This window comes from Dipodomys ordii, unplaced genomic scaffold (genome assembly GCF_000151885.1).
Source record: "Dipodomys ordii isolate 6190 unplaced genomic scaffold, Dord_2.0 Scaffold5, whole genome shotgun sequence".
Lineage (NCBI taxonomy): Eukaryota > Metazoa > Chordata > Mammalia > Rodentia > Heteromyidae > Dipodomys > Dipodomys ordii.
This window is the reverse complement of record NW_012267221.1, coordinates 7602276-7618935: the sequence shown is the minus strand read 5'-3', so window position 1 is coordinate 7618935 and position 16660 is coordinate 7602276. Positions and strand designations below refer to the sequence as shown.

At 33.1% G+C, this 16660-nt stretch overlaps 1 protein-coding gene across 2 annotated transcripts in view; it reads right to left on the bottom strand.

Moving 5' to 3' along the window:
- Positions 1-392: 392 nt before the first annotated feature.
- Positions 393-16660, bottom strand: part of Kcnj3 (potassium channel, inwardly rectifying subfamily J, member 3) — a 151566-nt gene continuing 135298 nt past the window's right edge. For both annotated transcript variants that reach the window (XM_013028258.1, XM_013028267.1), the window contains one exon: positions 393-1399. In XM_013028258.1, the coding sequence (XP_012883712.1) occupies positions 813-1399 (587 nt within the window). In that variant the 3' untranslated portion in view covers positions 393-812. The remainder of the gene's footprint in view (positions 1400-16660) is intronic.

Genomic DNA, 16660 nt, shown 5'->3' with positions numbered 1-16660 from the left:
AAAGACTAAGTAATAAATTAATCAAGATATATCCCCCATCTAGCAACTTTCAAAAATATAAAAGAATTATATACCGTATGCTGGTATGTTCTATAATTTACAAATTAAATGTATAATGGTTATATTTTGCAGGTCTGTAGTAGCACAAACTTCTGTGACTCTTTCTTGATAAGATACAATTGAAAACTTCCCATGACTTTAAACAGCAGAAAACATCAAATCAGATTTTAAAATGACAAATAATTTAAGGCTAAAATATTGGTATTAATAATTAATGCCATTAGCCTTTCTAGTCTAATAAAGTAAACATGCACGATAATTACAACTTTGAACAAAACATCACAAATTTTACCAGATATATTTATGTATGTTGATGTGTGTGTGTGTGTGTGTGTGTGTGTGTGTGTAAGTTTACTGCCCTGAAAACTATTCACTCAAGTTTGGCTTAATACATATATTAGAAATGATGGGGATAGTACCACCCATTTAAATATATATTTATATAATTTCCAGAATATACAATATAAATATGCCATATATAAATCATGCCATAAAACTAAATGCAAAATTTGCACATTATTGCATGCTTGATGTGATAATACATGCCCATTAGTAACTTTCTTAGGATGTCCTCCCTCCGTAACTTTTGCTTTCTGCAGAATAACAATCCTTGGGAATAAAGAGCTGTCAAATATGCTTATTGGATTTTGGGGGAAATGTACCTTCCAGACTCCATAGGGAGAATAGCCTTATCAGCCAAATATCTGAGTATCTCTAAATCAAACTTAAATAATGCCTAAGGGGATGTTTTGTTATGTAAATCGATCAGAGTTCATTTTTCGCAATTTGGCTGGAAGATTTCCTTCCATCCTGGCTACTCCTCCAGCCATCTTTTGGAGCTTTGGTGGCAAATCAGCCACAGATTGACTCATGGGATCAGATAACATCTTGGTGGTTTTAGATACCAGTTTTTCTTCTGAGTTGCCAGGAACTGAACTTATTCGTTGAAGTTTCATGGGCAAATCTCCCAAACTATAGGCTTTTTCTGAAGTTGTTGAACTCATCCTCAAAAGTTTTTTGGGAAAGTCTTCTCTTCCAGTAATTTTCTGCAGCTTTGAGGGTAGCTTTGTGCTAATGTCTTCAAGTCCATCTAAGCAGTCAACAGAATTATGTCTCTCTTTGCTGTTAGTTATGGCTGGTGCAATTAAAGGGGATGACATGAGGAGCATTTCCTCCTGCTCTTTCACACTGTAAGGTGGTGTAGGGACTTCAAATGTTGCATGAAACTGGGAGTAATCGACTTTAAAGAATCCTTCTTCTAAAGAAATAACAGGGAAAAATCGGTGACCCCACAAAACTTCATCTTCTGTATATGATGTTCGAGCTTGACAAGTCATCCCTATAAACAGAAGAGAAAAACGCACCTTGATGAATTGGGCATAATGGAAGTACATGGAAAGTTAAAGAATTCATTTTGCTTATTCACTTCTCTGAGTATACGAAATGATAATCTAAATGGCAAAAGAAGTTTTACTACATAGTAATAGCCTTAACTACCTACACTTTCTTCCAAGGAAAAGTATAAGACAATGCTTCTCTTTTATGTTTGTAACAAAATGCATTGTTATTTATCTATAAACAAAATCTAAAGAATAATTTCAGAATTTGTATCTCTGTGGCGAGCTTGATGTTGAAATTATGTAAGAAACATCATTTAAGAAGTAATGTAATATGTGAAATACATTTGACTTTGATTCTAAACTTTACCAATCTTAGGAAGCCAAATTTTCCTATGCTCTGAGCATGAAAGGCAATGTGATATAGAAAGTTAAATGTGCCAGGTGCTGGTGGCTCATGACTGTAATCCTAACTACTCAGGAGGTTGAGATCCCAGGATCACAGTTGGAGGCCAGCCCTAGCAGAAAAATACCCATAAGATTCTTATCTCCAGTTAACCACTCAAAAAAATTGGAGCTGTGGCTCAAAGTGGTAGAGTGCTAGCCTTACACAAAAAAGAGTTCAGGAACAGTACCCAGGCCCTGAGTTCAAGCCCCATGACCAACAACAACAACAGAAGGTAAATGTGTCATTTAATATTTGTTCTTAATAATTAAGAGTTCACTTTATATTGCTCACATAATGGTCAAACATAATAGAAGGTGAGAGGGCCAAAGACAACTCTCTCCCAAGTACTGACAAATGAATATGGTGAAGGTATTTCTGTGTTGGATATTAGCAAGCCATCATACTTACTGGTACTATCCTTTTGGATCTACAAAGCCAGAATTAAAATTTGCTTAGGTTTTAGGTATCTCTAGTACCAAAACAGTCATTTGAGCCTTGAATATAATTTACTTCATGGTGCCTTAATTTACTCAATTTTTTTCTGTTCAATATCACGTATGCAGATTGAATTACTCAAATCAATCAGCCTCTGAACATTCTTTATTCTTTATAAGTGCATACATATATTAAAACCATAAAGAAAATTTCAGTCAAAAGACATAATTTTTCATTCATGATAAAATTCATTGCTACACCTGAAAAAAAACATATTGCTGGTTATTAAAATGTAAACAAAATTTTGTATTAATGGCTATTAAAATGTAAAATGCCAGATGAATTTAAATCATCCTTTCAATGGTAATAGCAACGTTTCTTCATATACTTCAATTTTCCCCAACACATAAGTGATTTCTATACTTTGAAAGCCTAGTGTAGTTTGGATTAACAAATATTCTGCTATTTTGCCTCTTGAATAATAGACATATATACAACATGCGTAGAGATAAATTGGATAGTTAAAAAGTCACAAAATCATTTTATTGAATCTTTATAAAGTTTTTGTCTTACGAATATTATTAGTAATATATCACCACGGAATGAGCTGTCATTGCACACTATTTTCTAAGACAACTTGTAAAAACTTACATAGAAAATGAATGCCTAGCAGAAGGCAGGTACTATGCTCTGCTTTCTCTTTACTTTTAGATCCCTAGTAACATCTTGCTAAGATAGTCAGCTCATGATAAAGATTGGGAAATTAGTGCTCAGAGAGCTCAAAATATCTTGATTTCTCAGGTACAAATTTGAGAAACTGTAGAGAAAAGATACCACCATGATTTGTGTGGGGGAGTGGAGGAGGAGGTTAGTTAGCCATAATACCATCAATATTATAGATAAAAACTCCATTGTAAACAATATAGAATTTTAACTCTGCCATAGCACAAATCTGACAGTGACTTAATCATGATATTATGAGACAAACAGCTTCCAGAAACTCATATGAAGGTGAGGAAACTATTTTAAATGTTACTTGAAAGTTTAAATGACATGAACAAACCAGCATTTTTAATTTTCAAACAATTTTCAAACCTCTATTTTATAAGAAAATTACCACTTCATATTACCAATATATAAGAAAAAAATTGGATACATTTAATTGGCTTTTTGAGAAGATTAAAAATAGAGAAAAGAATTGCGAATAAGACTAAATATCATGTTCCTATGCATGAAGAAAGTAAGAAAGGCTAAATTATTTTTTATTTCTCCATAAATCAGACATTGTCTATAAATTCATATATTGCCTACATTTGACCATTTAAAAAGATCATATTTTTTATACTTATATCTAGTATTTTCTTTACAACCACATTTTTAACTTAAATAAAACTTACTTCATTGTAATCACTGTTAGTTAATCACAACAAAAATGATCTGTAGTAAGAGCACATGTGCAACATAATTCAGTGTTTTAAAAAGCAAGATAGATATGTTCTATAATGGATATAAACACATCCATACATTAAGACTTAAAGTCACTCGAGGTCATGAACAATAAGAGTAAAGACCGAAAAAAAGATTTTACGGCTATCACCATTGTAATCCTTTTTTTTTTCTTTCAGTTTTTGTTCTGTGTGTGTTGAAAACACATTTATCAACAATCTATATTGTGGGCAAAGTTCTCTCCTATGCAATAATCTCTCTTATTCCATGTCCCATAACTGCTGTCTTGGAAAAGGTCCAGATAAAATCTTTACTGTGCAGAAGTTGTGATATTTGCTGTGTCACAGTATCCAGACATTCCCTTTGGTCTGTGATGAACACCTTGTGTTAGTGACAAACATAGGATTAAAGACAGGATTTCTCTGACCAGGATAAAGGGGAAAAAAGGACAATAATCAAGTTACAGGTATTCTGAAGGTTTAATTAAGGACATGTCAAACAAGGATTCCTTTTGTCATCATTTGAAAACCATTCACATTTGTTTGTTGTTGCTGTTGTTGAATTCATCTGAGGAGGTGAACTTAGTTTAATGACAACACACAATCCAGAAAGGAAAATGTAAAAAATACAGAGGTTAGACTACATGGGCTCCCCCATTTTTAACAGACATATTGGTGCTGGATTAAAGCACATTAAGCAATAATACATTCCCTCTTTACTCTGTGAATCAATGCAAGGAACAAATATTTTTTTCACAAAATGTTTTCCATCTAAAGATTCAGAAGTCTTAGCTATTTCCAGTAGCAGTATCTGATGCTTTGCCAGTTTCCACAGAGATGAGCTTGTGTTGATTTTCCCCACATTTGCTCCAGTCTGGAGTCTGGTTTAAACATGCAAACACTCATATTGACAGTGAAGAGGTGCAACCAAATTGTACCCTGTGAATAATGGTATTCACCTGTATTGACTTTAAGTGACATTTTTATCTAGGAATTTAGGCGTGGTTTATTTAAGAATAATTTGAATTAGAGAAAGAAGTAATAAGATAATACATTCAAAAAAGAAGAAACATGTATATTCTTAGAAAACATAATTATATCTACTTTAAAACTTCTCAATTGAAATTTTATTTTTGAACACCATTTTGGGATAACTTCTCTAGAAAATAAAATGTAAGCTTTCAATTACATCTTATCCTAGATCATTATCTACACACATTTCAGATACCAGACATTTTGCTTTTAACTAATTTTATAGCTTCTGCAACATTTTAAACATACTGATCTCAAAATAACAAAATCTTGAAGTAAAACTAGATTTTAAATTTATGATGTCTGTGGATTGGCCATTGGTACCTAATCTAATGAAATTGTGAAAAGAATAGAAAACCACACAAAGACTATAAAGTGCTGGAAAATTTTCTTAGAATCAATAACATAATGTTATAGTTGATTTTAATCATTCTGTTTGTGAAAATCTCTTTTTTATTAATTTTTTATTGTGAAAACACTGTACAGAGGGGTTACAGTTATATGAGCAAGGTAAAGAGTACATTTCTTATCCAGCATTGTTGCCTCCTCCTACAATCCTTAGGCTCATGTTTAGTCTCTCTTGTTATAGAGAGGGAATACTGAGACAGAAAATGTTGAAAAACTCTAAATAGTATGACTACAAGTACTGTCACATTTTTCCACATTTTAGCATTATTTAAAATGTGTATAACTTGACAGTTAAAAAAGAATCACTTATATCCAATGACTTTTAAGATTATTTTTTATATTACCAATATAGGTCAAATTTCCAATATGTAAATACTTTCCTTGTACATTTATTTATTTTCACCAATATTTAGGAGGAATGGGAAATGCAATTGATCCCTAGGGAACAATGAAGACAGCAGTCATTCTTGAGTACCCCACACCCAGTTTGTAACGTGGACTGACAAACTTTGACAGATTTTCTGGAAAATATAGTTATTTATAGTTTAAAAAGGAGAAAAAGAGCCATAGACATTTACATAATTTTAACCAAGCTACTTAATAGTGGGATTGTTAACCAAATTCATGTTTTCAATTATGCAAAGTTGTGTTTCATATCGCTTTGGAAAGAAGATAAGTTAATTTCTTAAAGTAGTGTAAATCCCTACCATTATTCTCTTTCTTCTCATGCACTGGCATATCCCTAACAATGCATGCAGATATTTTTAATGTGAAGAAATATCTGCATACTTGTTTTTACTGTAGATGTCATAACACCTCAAATACATCAATTATCAAAGGTCTGTTTCTCGAAAGTTAAAATTTGCAAAGATTTTTCTCTCTCTCCCATTTCCTCTTCAGTTAAATGTCTCTAGTTCTTTTCTATGTTTTTTTGACTATCCTGTAGGAAACAACTCAATGTAAACATTGAACAACAACGTGTGAGCTACTGCTCTAAAAAAATTCCAGAGACAGGATTTTGATTTTTTAAATTTTAATATTATTTTTCCTAACATTAAAAGGTAAATATTTAGTGAAGCCCTGTGGTAATACTATGCATGTCAAGTATTTCTCTAAGCATTTTCCTCCTGTTACCTGTAATCCTCAACAGACTTTAAGGAAGATAATATTTTTCCCTTCCCATTTTCTAGAGAAAGAATTGAGTCTCAGGATAGTTGCAAACTAGTAAGATTACACACAGGTCATCTGAGCTGAAGAAATTGGGCTTAGGAATTCATGTTTTTTTCCCTCTCTATCAAGTTGTAGGCAAAAATAGGAAGAAGAAAGTTTGATATTAAGATTGCATCAAGTTGCAGAGCTTCTGCATGGCAAAGGACATAGCTAGCAAGATCAATAGAAAGCCCATGCATTGGGAGATGATCTTCACTAGCCATACAACAGACAAAGGTCTCACATGTAAAATATACCTAGAACTCAAAACATTAAATCCCCCAACAACAAATCCTAAAAAAATCAACTGCCCAATAAATAAGTGGGCTAAAGACTTAAAGAGAAACTTCTCTGAAGAAGAAAGAAGGATGGTCAATAGACACATGAAGAAATGCTCAATTCTCTAGCCATAAAAGAAATGCAAGTCAAAACAACATTGAGATACCACCTCACCCCAGTTAGAATGGCTATACTCAAGAACTCTAATAACAACAGACGCTGGAGGGGATGTGGACAGAAGGGAAACTTACTGCATTGTTGGTGGGAGTGTAAACTTGTTCAACCACTTTGGAAAGTAGTATGAGGTTCCTCAAAAGACTCCACATAGAGCTCCCTATGACCCAGCAATCCCACTTTTGGGCATTTACCCAAATGATCACAAACAAGACCATACTAAGCTACCAGCACGGCTATGTTTATTGCAGCATTATTTACCATAGCTAAGATATGGAACCAAGCCTGATGCCCCTCAGTAGATGAATGGATCAAGAAAATGTGGTATATATACACAATGGAATTCTATGCCTCCATCAGAAAGAATGACATTGCCCCATTTGTTAGGAAATGGAAAGACTTGGAAAAAATTATATTAAGTGAAGTAAGCCAGGCCCAAAGATACATAGGTCCCATGGTTTCTCTTATTTGCAATAACTAGTATATGTCTAAGTCAAGCAGAATAGGTCAGATAAGTTTATATTAGGCGAAATGAACCCCAAGGTAAGGACACAAGTGGCTTTTCTTTCTTACTATGGTTTATAATGTATTTATAAGGTGATATTTTTTTGTTGCTTTGTATGTCCCTCCCCCACGGTATAACCCCCGTTTTCACCGTATTTGATGTTGGTATAATTTGGGGAAGGGAAGGAAAAAAAATAGTCTAAATAGGGATATAGTTGGACCCAATGCAACAATGAGATATACAAGATGCTATGTTGAAAAACCAACTTTACAAATTTGGCGGTGGGTGCGGGGTGTGTAGTCATGGAGATGGGAGGGTAGAAGTGGTAGAGGAAAAAGAAAGGAGGAGGCAACAATGATAAGAAATGTACTCATTACCTTGCTCGTGTAGTTGTAACCCCTCAGTATGGTATTTTCACAATAAAAAACTTATTAAAATGTGTAGTTAAATGACTACTCAAAGCATCAGTTTTTGGATACAAGTATATTGAATCTAATTTTTGTGATCCAGAGGACCTAGTTTGCCATAATAAAGTCAGAAGGAAGGCATGAATAAAATGGCCATTTGTACAAAAGTGAAGACTGGAGGCATGCTCCACAGCTCCGTGGAGTAATTACGCTTGTGCTAGGAAAACATGGAGTCACATCCCACTTCTACAATCCACACAGTTTAACTTTGGAAAACTTCCTTTGCTCCTCTGAACCTTAGTACTTTCAATCTCTAAAATTTAGATACTATATCCTATGATTATCAGGATAATTTCAGTTCCATAGACTATAAGGAGCAGTAAAATTTGAAAACCTTAGCATATCTATAAGTCTTTAAGAAATAATATGATGAATACATCATCTTTTGATTAGTCAGAAAACAAAAAGTTGCTTTTTATATCTTCCTACTGGTTAAAAGTGTTAGCTATTAGTAGTGAAAATAAAAATTATATATCCAATAAGTAATCTTGTACCAATCCTTGTGATATGGAGAAGTCATACATTTCACTTCATTGTAGCATCAAAAGCCATACTGTGGATCAGGCATTATTAAGTTTTTCATATAAATTTCAGAAAATTTAAACAGGAGAAAGTAAGCAACAGAGCCCTACCTCATTATTTCCTTAGTGATGAGACACTAGAGATATATATATATATATATATATATATATATGTATATGTATATGTATATATATATGTATATATATGTATATATACATATATATGCATGTATGTATGCATGTGTCCATGTGCATTTTTTGATATTGGGGCTGATTCAATAACTTGTATACTGTGCAGAATCCTTATTTCTCAATATCTTCTTTAATATATGGAAAGGATATTACTGCACTAATCTGAAGGGAAAAAAAAGAACAATCATAGCTGATATCCTAGTGTTAGAAAGAAGGAGGTCATGTCAGCCCTAGAGGCCATTGACAAGAGGCAATATTGTAGATTTTGATGCCAGACCAATCTAGTAGCAAACACAGAATTGTAGCTCTATCAATAATTAATGTGTCACCTTGAATAAGCTACAAAACATCTTTAAAGCTCAGTTTTATCACCTGTACACTGAGGCCCACCTTGCAGACTGCACATAGATATGGTATAGATTAAATTCAGTTAAGTAATATATGTAAATTGCATTCAATAAAAACGTTGATGATTTTCTGACAGAAGAATCCTATAGCCTACAAGTTTCACTGTATTTGATATTGGTATAATTTGTGGAGGGGAAGGGAAAAAACAAATTGTTTAAATAGGGATACATGTTGACCCATTGCAACAATGAGATGTACAAGACGCTATGTTGAAAAACAAATTTACAATTTAGGTGCTGGGGGTGGGGGGAGAGGGAGGAGGGGGAGGATCCTTACTTCAGGAGGTGGGAGGGAAGGGATGGTAAGGGGAAAAAAAGAGGAGGCAACAATGCTTGATAAGAAATTTACTCATTACCTTGCTAATGTGTAACTGTAACCCCTCTGTACAGTATTTTCACAATTGAAAAAACTTTAAAAACTTACAAGCTGAGAATTTGAAATAAAAAGTAAAATACATGATTTTTCCTTTCAAAATCATCTTGTTTTTTTTCAAATTAATAATTATTTTTATAGTGACACCAGCAAAGTTAGCACTCAGAGTCCATTGTATAACCTGAATTATTTCCCTGGTCCATCTTAAATATAATTCTGAAATTATTAAATAAGAATATGGTCTGTTTTCCTCCCTATAACTACTTTCAAAATTTCACCAATTCCCTCAGATATACTGGCTTTGAGACACATTTGGCATTCTTTGTGTGTTCTCTATGGTACTGCTCTGAGCTGAACTAAAATTTAAACTATAAACTCAGAAGAATCTCATAATGTTTTAAAGTCTTTGTTTATAAATCATAAATACATTGTGTACTACACAGTTCAATAATACCAAGGTTGCTGGCATCAGACTCTTCTGGGATATAGGTTGCAAAGCCATTGAGAATAAATAAATTGCTTCCAGGAGCTATAGTTTTCAAATAGATGGGATCTCTTTAAAGTTCAATGCATTATTCTGTTCAGACAGACTTGTAGAGAGGAGTAGAAGTTTCTGGCATGTATTCAACCCAACAGTGTCCTCTATTATTTACAAGCACTTGGTCTTACAATATGTTCTCAGACATCAGTTTGCCATTACTGCTCAAGTGAGGTCAAAGAACTCCTAACAAAATAAAAAGAAGAACCCAATTTTATTGGTTAGGAGACAAAGCTTGAATCAGAAACTTTAACAACTAATATTTTTAGAACAGTAGTTTAGTTTTCCAATTCTTGGGAAAATAGTAAAAAAAAAAAAAAGCAATGCATAGTAAGACAAATATCAGGCTTCCAAACACATTTAAATGTAGAAACAAAGGGTCAGTGAAAAATTATGACAGGAAAATCATGCTGAAAATAAATTTAATATAGTGTAAAAGTAAGCAAAATATATAGATATTGTATATAAACAAGCTTGTTCTTGGGTGAACCATTCACTATTGCTAACTCTGTTGACATGTTATTTAACTTATATGAACATTCACTGTGACTATATAAAGTGATACAGGATAATAATTTATAATTTGTAAGAGTAATATGACAATCAATACTATAACCTTATAATAACTACAAATATGCTGGCTTACCACATTAGTTAATAAAAGATTATTGGAAACTATTACTGAGGTTACAATGAATTAAAAGTCCAATTAATTTAAATTCACATTATATATGTTTAAAATACTATAATCTTTTTAGTTATCAGAAACCATTCAAAACAAATACCATGCCTTTTTTAACTTTTGTCGCTTTGACATGGACTTATTCTCAGATTTCAGATCTAAGGAATCATACATCATGCATACATACATACATACATACATACATGATCACACATACAAACATGATCTAACTCCAGTACCAGATTACCGTGGGCTGCCCTGAACCAGTGTGATTTAGCTGTATAAGCAAATACCTTCTCAAAGTTCATCTAACTGCTTGGCTAGGTTCATAATAGGCTGCCATCAGCCTTCCTGTCTCACTTCTGGTGGAAGCACTGAAGAATTTGTCAAACTTACTTCCCAGTGACAACACCTGCTTCCTCTAACAGTGAAAACATTTCATTCTTGGCTCACCTCTTTGGTTTTTCTCCTCTGTTACCTATTAAAACATGTTACTTGAATTATTTATACAAGCTATGTTTTCTTGGAAAGATATCTTTTTATTTTTTCAAAATACCCTAATTTTATAGATATAATGTAACGCAGGTACTGTTGGAGGATGCTCCATTTTATAGCTTGTAGCAGAAAAGATTATTTTTTCCAAAGAAAAATTATGAAGTTCCTAGATCATGAAATACATTTCTAGTAATAGTGGCATGAAATCATTTGGGGAAACATTATCCTCAGTCACATAAAGAGAGAAAGAGAAAAAAACCTTTTAAAATACCATTTGCAAGCTGGATGCTCATTCCTGTATTCCTAGCAACTCAGAGGAATGAGACGAAGAATCATGGTTCAAACACAGCCAGGCAGGCAAGTTTGTGAGACTCTTACATACAATTAATGATGAAAATGCTGAAAGTAGAGCTGTGGCTCAAGTGGTAGAGAGTTACCTTCAGTAAAAATGTCAAGGGACAGTGTCTAGGGCTTGAGTTCAAACCTCAGGGCCCTCTCTCTGTCTCTGTCTCTGTCTCTGTGTTTGTGTCTCTGTCTCTCTCTTTTACATATACACACACACAAACACACACACAAACACACATATGTACTCCAGCTGCAGTAATAGCATAGAGAATAACATCTTCTAAGTGTTAAATCATAACACATAAGTTTAGCTTGAACTTATATTGAATCCTCAAAAGCCGTATTGGTGGCTCATGCTACCCAGGAGGCTGAGATTTGAGCACTGCAGTTCAAAACCAACTCCAGGAAAGAAGGTCCATGAGACTCTTACCTCTAATTAACCTCCTGAAAACCATATGTGGAGCTATGACTCAAAGTGGTTGAGTACTAGCTTTCAGCAAAAAAGCTCTGGGACAGCATCACAGCCCAGAGTTCAAGCCCCATGATGGACAAAACATATCGATAGATAGATAGATAGATAGATAGATAGATAGATAGATAGATAGATAGATAGATAGATAGATAGATAGATAGATATCCTCATTGATTTACAAAGTCAGGCCTTATTATAGAATGATAATATAAAACAATTATAAGACATTTTCTAGCCTGACTCCTATTTCCTTTACAATTTAGTTTAAGTTACAACTGTAGCTTCATCTCTTTAAAATTATTAACGATAATAGTCACAGCATACATTTAAAAATATATGTTGGATCATAAGTATTTTCTATTAAAATGATTACAAATGGATGTTCATAGCCTGTAAAGTCTTGTTATAGTACAGAGAATAAAGTAGCATGTCCAAAGTCTCATGTCATATGATGGCTGCAGTTAAAATAGTTCAATTCCAGACATAGGCTTTTTCATCTTCATGCTATTCTATTAAACTTGTTGTGAATAGACCACCTTCTCATTGGTCTGAAACTATTGTTTTCTATTCCTATTACTTGCTCCATCATGCTTCAAATGCTTGTCACATTTCATCCACTTCTCAACCTATAATCAACATTTGACATTGAAAGAACAAATTAAATGTCTTTAATTCTACAGTCTTTCCTGATTTTTATCCTCACAGTACATTTTTTTTTGACACTGGAGTTTAGGAATTCATGCTTGCTAGGCAAACACTCTACCACTTTAACTATAGCCCCTGGACTCAAAATTCCCCCACTTTTTTTGCTTTCATTATATATGCTTTTAAGTTTGGAAATTTATTTACGTGGGGACCTACTTTGCCTTATCATCTTAGATAGACCTTTAACATCTTTTAAAAAGGTCCTATGGACACATATGTATGTACATATGCATATTTGCACATTCATATTTCTCATTCTCTAGTCATTTTAGAGGTCTCAGTGGCTACATTATAACATCACCCAGTAATGAGGTGATACTCTGATTATTTTTTAAGCATCTACATCCTGTCACCTATTCCTCTAGGTGTTTATTCACACTGTATCACAGTGAAAAAAAACTACCCTATCAAACTCCATTCTTTTAGTTTCGAATCTGCTTTTGAAAGACTTTTTACCATGTGACACATATTCCTTGTTCGTGTACTGAGTGTCAAAATTTTGGGGTAGAGCTCATACAAAAGCATAACCAGCTACATTCACATTTAAGGTATGGTCTACAGCTGTTAATTCTGCAGCAGCAGAACCATTCGAAATCACAGTAAGTTTCCTAGGGGACTTCGTATTCACTACGTCTAATTGCTCAACATTGTATTGTGTATTAGATAGTTCATAATCTCCTAGGGAGAATAGAAAAGGAAAAGAATGAGGTAAATATTAATGGAGAAGTAAATTTTATGAAAGAAACAAATCTATGCCCATCATCACTAACCTACTTTACCAATGCTACAGTCATTAAAAAAAGTAAGCAACATAATCATTAATGTAATGGATACATGCAATATGTTGATATAGACTGTGTGCTATCAAGATGATGCTTACAAGCTGGGCATCAGTGGCTCATGCCTGTAATTCTAGCTACTCAGGAGGCTGAGATCTGAGGATTGTGGTTCATAGCCAGCCCAGGCAGAAATGTCTGTGAAACTCTTATCTCCAATTAACCACCAAAAAAACAGAAGTGGCACTGTGGCTCAAGTGGTAGAGTGCTAGCCTTGAGCTGAAGAGCTGAGGGACAGAGCTCAGGCCCAGATTTCAAGCCCCAAGACTGACAAAAAAGAAAAATTTAAAAAAAAAGATGATGCTTATATTGGAAATTTTTGTTTTTATTTGTTGATTTTATATTTTGCTGTGTTGAGGATAGAACTCAAGACCTAGCATACACTAGACAATTTCTCTGCCACTTAATCACATCTTCCTCCTGGATAATGATGTATTAATTAGTCCAAATCCTGAACTATAAAATGAATTTGAAGCATCTATATTAAAAGCATTATATATTGATTAATGGAAAGAAGTAAAAGCATATAAATTCAATTGTATATAATCACGGTACAAATTATAAACACTAACACAAAGGAATAGGATACATTTGACTGTAAATGATGCTTAGTTACAACCCAGTACATGAAATTATACATATATAAGTTGGATTATCCATTATCCATAGAATAATTGAATTAATCAAACATTTTGATGCACTTAAGTACTTGATTGCTATTAAATTTAGTATTATTTATTTGTTTTGCTTGTCCAAAAGGGTTTCAATACAACAGGTCAATTTGTGAGTACAATACATCTTGATAAATAATTTCTATCCATAATCTAAATAAAATTTGTCACCTTGTGAAGCTCTGTACATTTATTTTTACCTGACAGTTTAAAACTTGCTTTCTCTCCAACTCATGACTCTTATTTTTTCCCCCTATGGATTGCCACATCTTTTTCAATCACAAACTATAGCTATTTTTTAACGTCTTCTTTGGCAGAAATTCAACTACATTTTGTTAGCTTGCAGGCTTAGAACAGAGCTGAAATAAATATTTGCAATTCAGCAGTTGTTCTGAATCCACGCTCTGCAGGAAAAGGTCAGAGAATTTTTATTCTAATTTTTCTGTGTGCTATTTATAGTGGCTAAATGACAAATAAATTCCCTGTAATTTTATCGGAACTATTTCTTAATGGCTTTTATTTTGGGTGTGAAAATTCACATCACAGGAATAATCAGAAATATATGGTCTTTTATCATGAGTATTTTTAAAAGAAAATCAATATTTGTTTCTACATGTCTCATGAAGGAATTTAGTTTTCTACCATAACATGAACAGATCCTTAAAAAGCAAACAATCGAGAGTTTTCCTAAACTATATGCTTTCTTATATCCTTGGATATTAATGCAATATACTTAAAAAATCACATTACTAAGCCAGTGATATAAAATCTGAGGTCAATAGTACATAAAATGCAAGAGGTAAACAGTTACTTCTTTAAGCTGGCATTTTCAGAAATAAGTGATAACTAAACTCATTAGCTAATAGTAAAATTAAGTTCAAGGAGTAAGGAAGCCTCGATTTCCACTAGCTCTCAAAGTGAAAAGTGATCTTTCTACAAAGACTCTGCTATAGTAGAGATCCAGAATTTTCAGAGCCTGGAAAACTTGGGGGAATTTTTTCATTATATATAGCTTTGTAAAATATTTTGACATTTAAAAGAATTACCTTAACCATCAAATGAAGCTAAGACCTGTAGTACATAAATTTGCCTAATATTTATTCCAAAGCTTGTTAATATTGCAAACCAACCTCACTGAGGTTTAGAAGAAGGGAGAGATAAAGGAAAGATATCAGATGAATGAATGCTTATGGAGTACAGGAAATCAACTACTGTAGTCAGATTTCAATTGAAGACTAACTACATAGAATAATAACTAGTTTTATATCATTTTGTTATTTAGAATCTGAGGCCACATTATTTTTAATATAAATATATATAATATTATGGTCAAGGAGATGTACAGAGGGGTTAGAGTTACATAAGTAAGGTAATAAGTATATTTCTTGTCAAACTTGTTACTCTCTCCCTCATTTTTCTCTCACTTTCCCTTCCCTCATTCCCCCTAATTTACAGATCTTTTCCAATATAGTGTCTTGTGAGTATCAATGTTGCATTGGTTCCCCTCTTGTCCTTTGTCTCACCATTCCCTAATTCAATAAATGTGTACACAATACCCAGGGTACCAAAATCAAATACAATGACAACAAGGGATAAAAAATACCTAAGCAAAATGAACTCTAAGACATGGACTGAAGAGATCTTTCTTTGCAGTTGTTGTTTCTCATGTACTATGTGATTTCTTGTTTTTTGTGTGTGTTCTCTCCACATTATTTTTTTATCATGCCATATTTAGGATGAATAATGCTTACCATAAACCTATTACATTGGAACAAATAAAATAAGAATGAGAAAATAAGTCAGTGGCATGTATTTGTTATCTATCAGATAATATTTTGCCCTGGTTAACAATCATTTCATAAATTAACAAGGTAATCTGCCAATTAATCAAAAAATACATAAAGTGTTATGATTATTTTCTCTTTTACATGTTTGTCAAAAGTATATAAAATTACTCTGAGGTTTTTACCAATTGATGTCGTTGTTGGACAAAGAATTTAAATTACAAATAATATAAAATGACAAATTTATCTGTTTTCATCATGATACAAGATTAATAGAAATATTTAAAGTCAAATCAGAAGAAATTGACACAATGGAGAGAAGTAAGGGAGCTTTGTTCCACATGTGCTATCATAAAGTACAATGGTAATCAGTACAAATAATACCACTAATGTTTACATACAAATTGCATGTTAGATCCTATGTTAAATGAAATCAATTAATTATTTTCAGAATTCCTATAATGAGCTACTATCTTCTTATCAAGGTAAAGAAATTACCTCCCCACAGAAAAAAAAAGCAACATATCTGATCAGAAACCTGATGGAGGAAATGCAGAAAGTAAGAAAGTATGTGTGGCACCACTCATCATCAGGAATTGCGAATTTAAATAACACCATGCCACAATGCTTCTATTAGCATGGGCAAAACCTAAAACAATGACAACATAAATGGTACCAAAGAAACGAGAATTCTCCTTCTTTACTGGAAGAAGTACAAGATGGCATAGACAACTGGGGTTTCTTGTAAAACCAGATACACTTTTTCCATATTGCCTCAAAATAAAACCCCTTTCTAGTTAACCAACTAAATGAAAAATGCATTCCTATATGGACATTTGC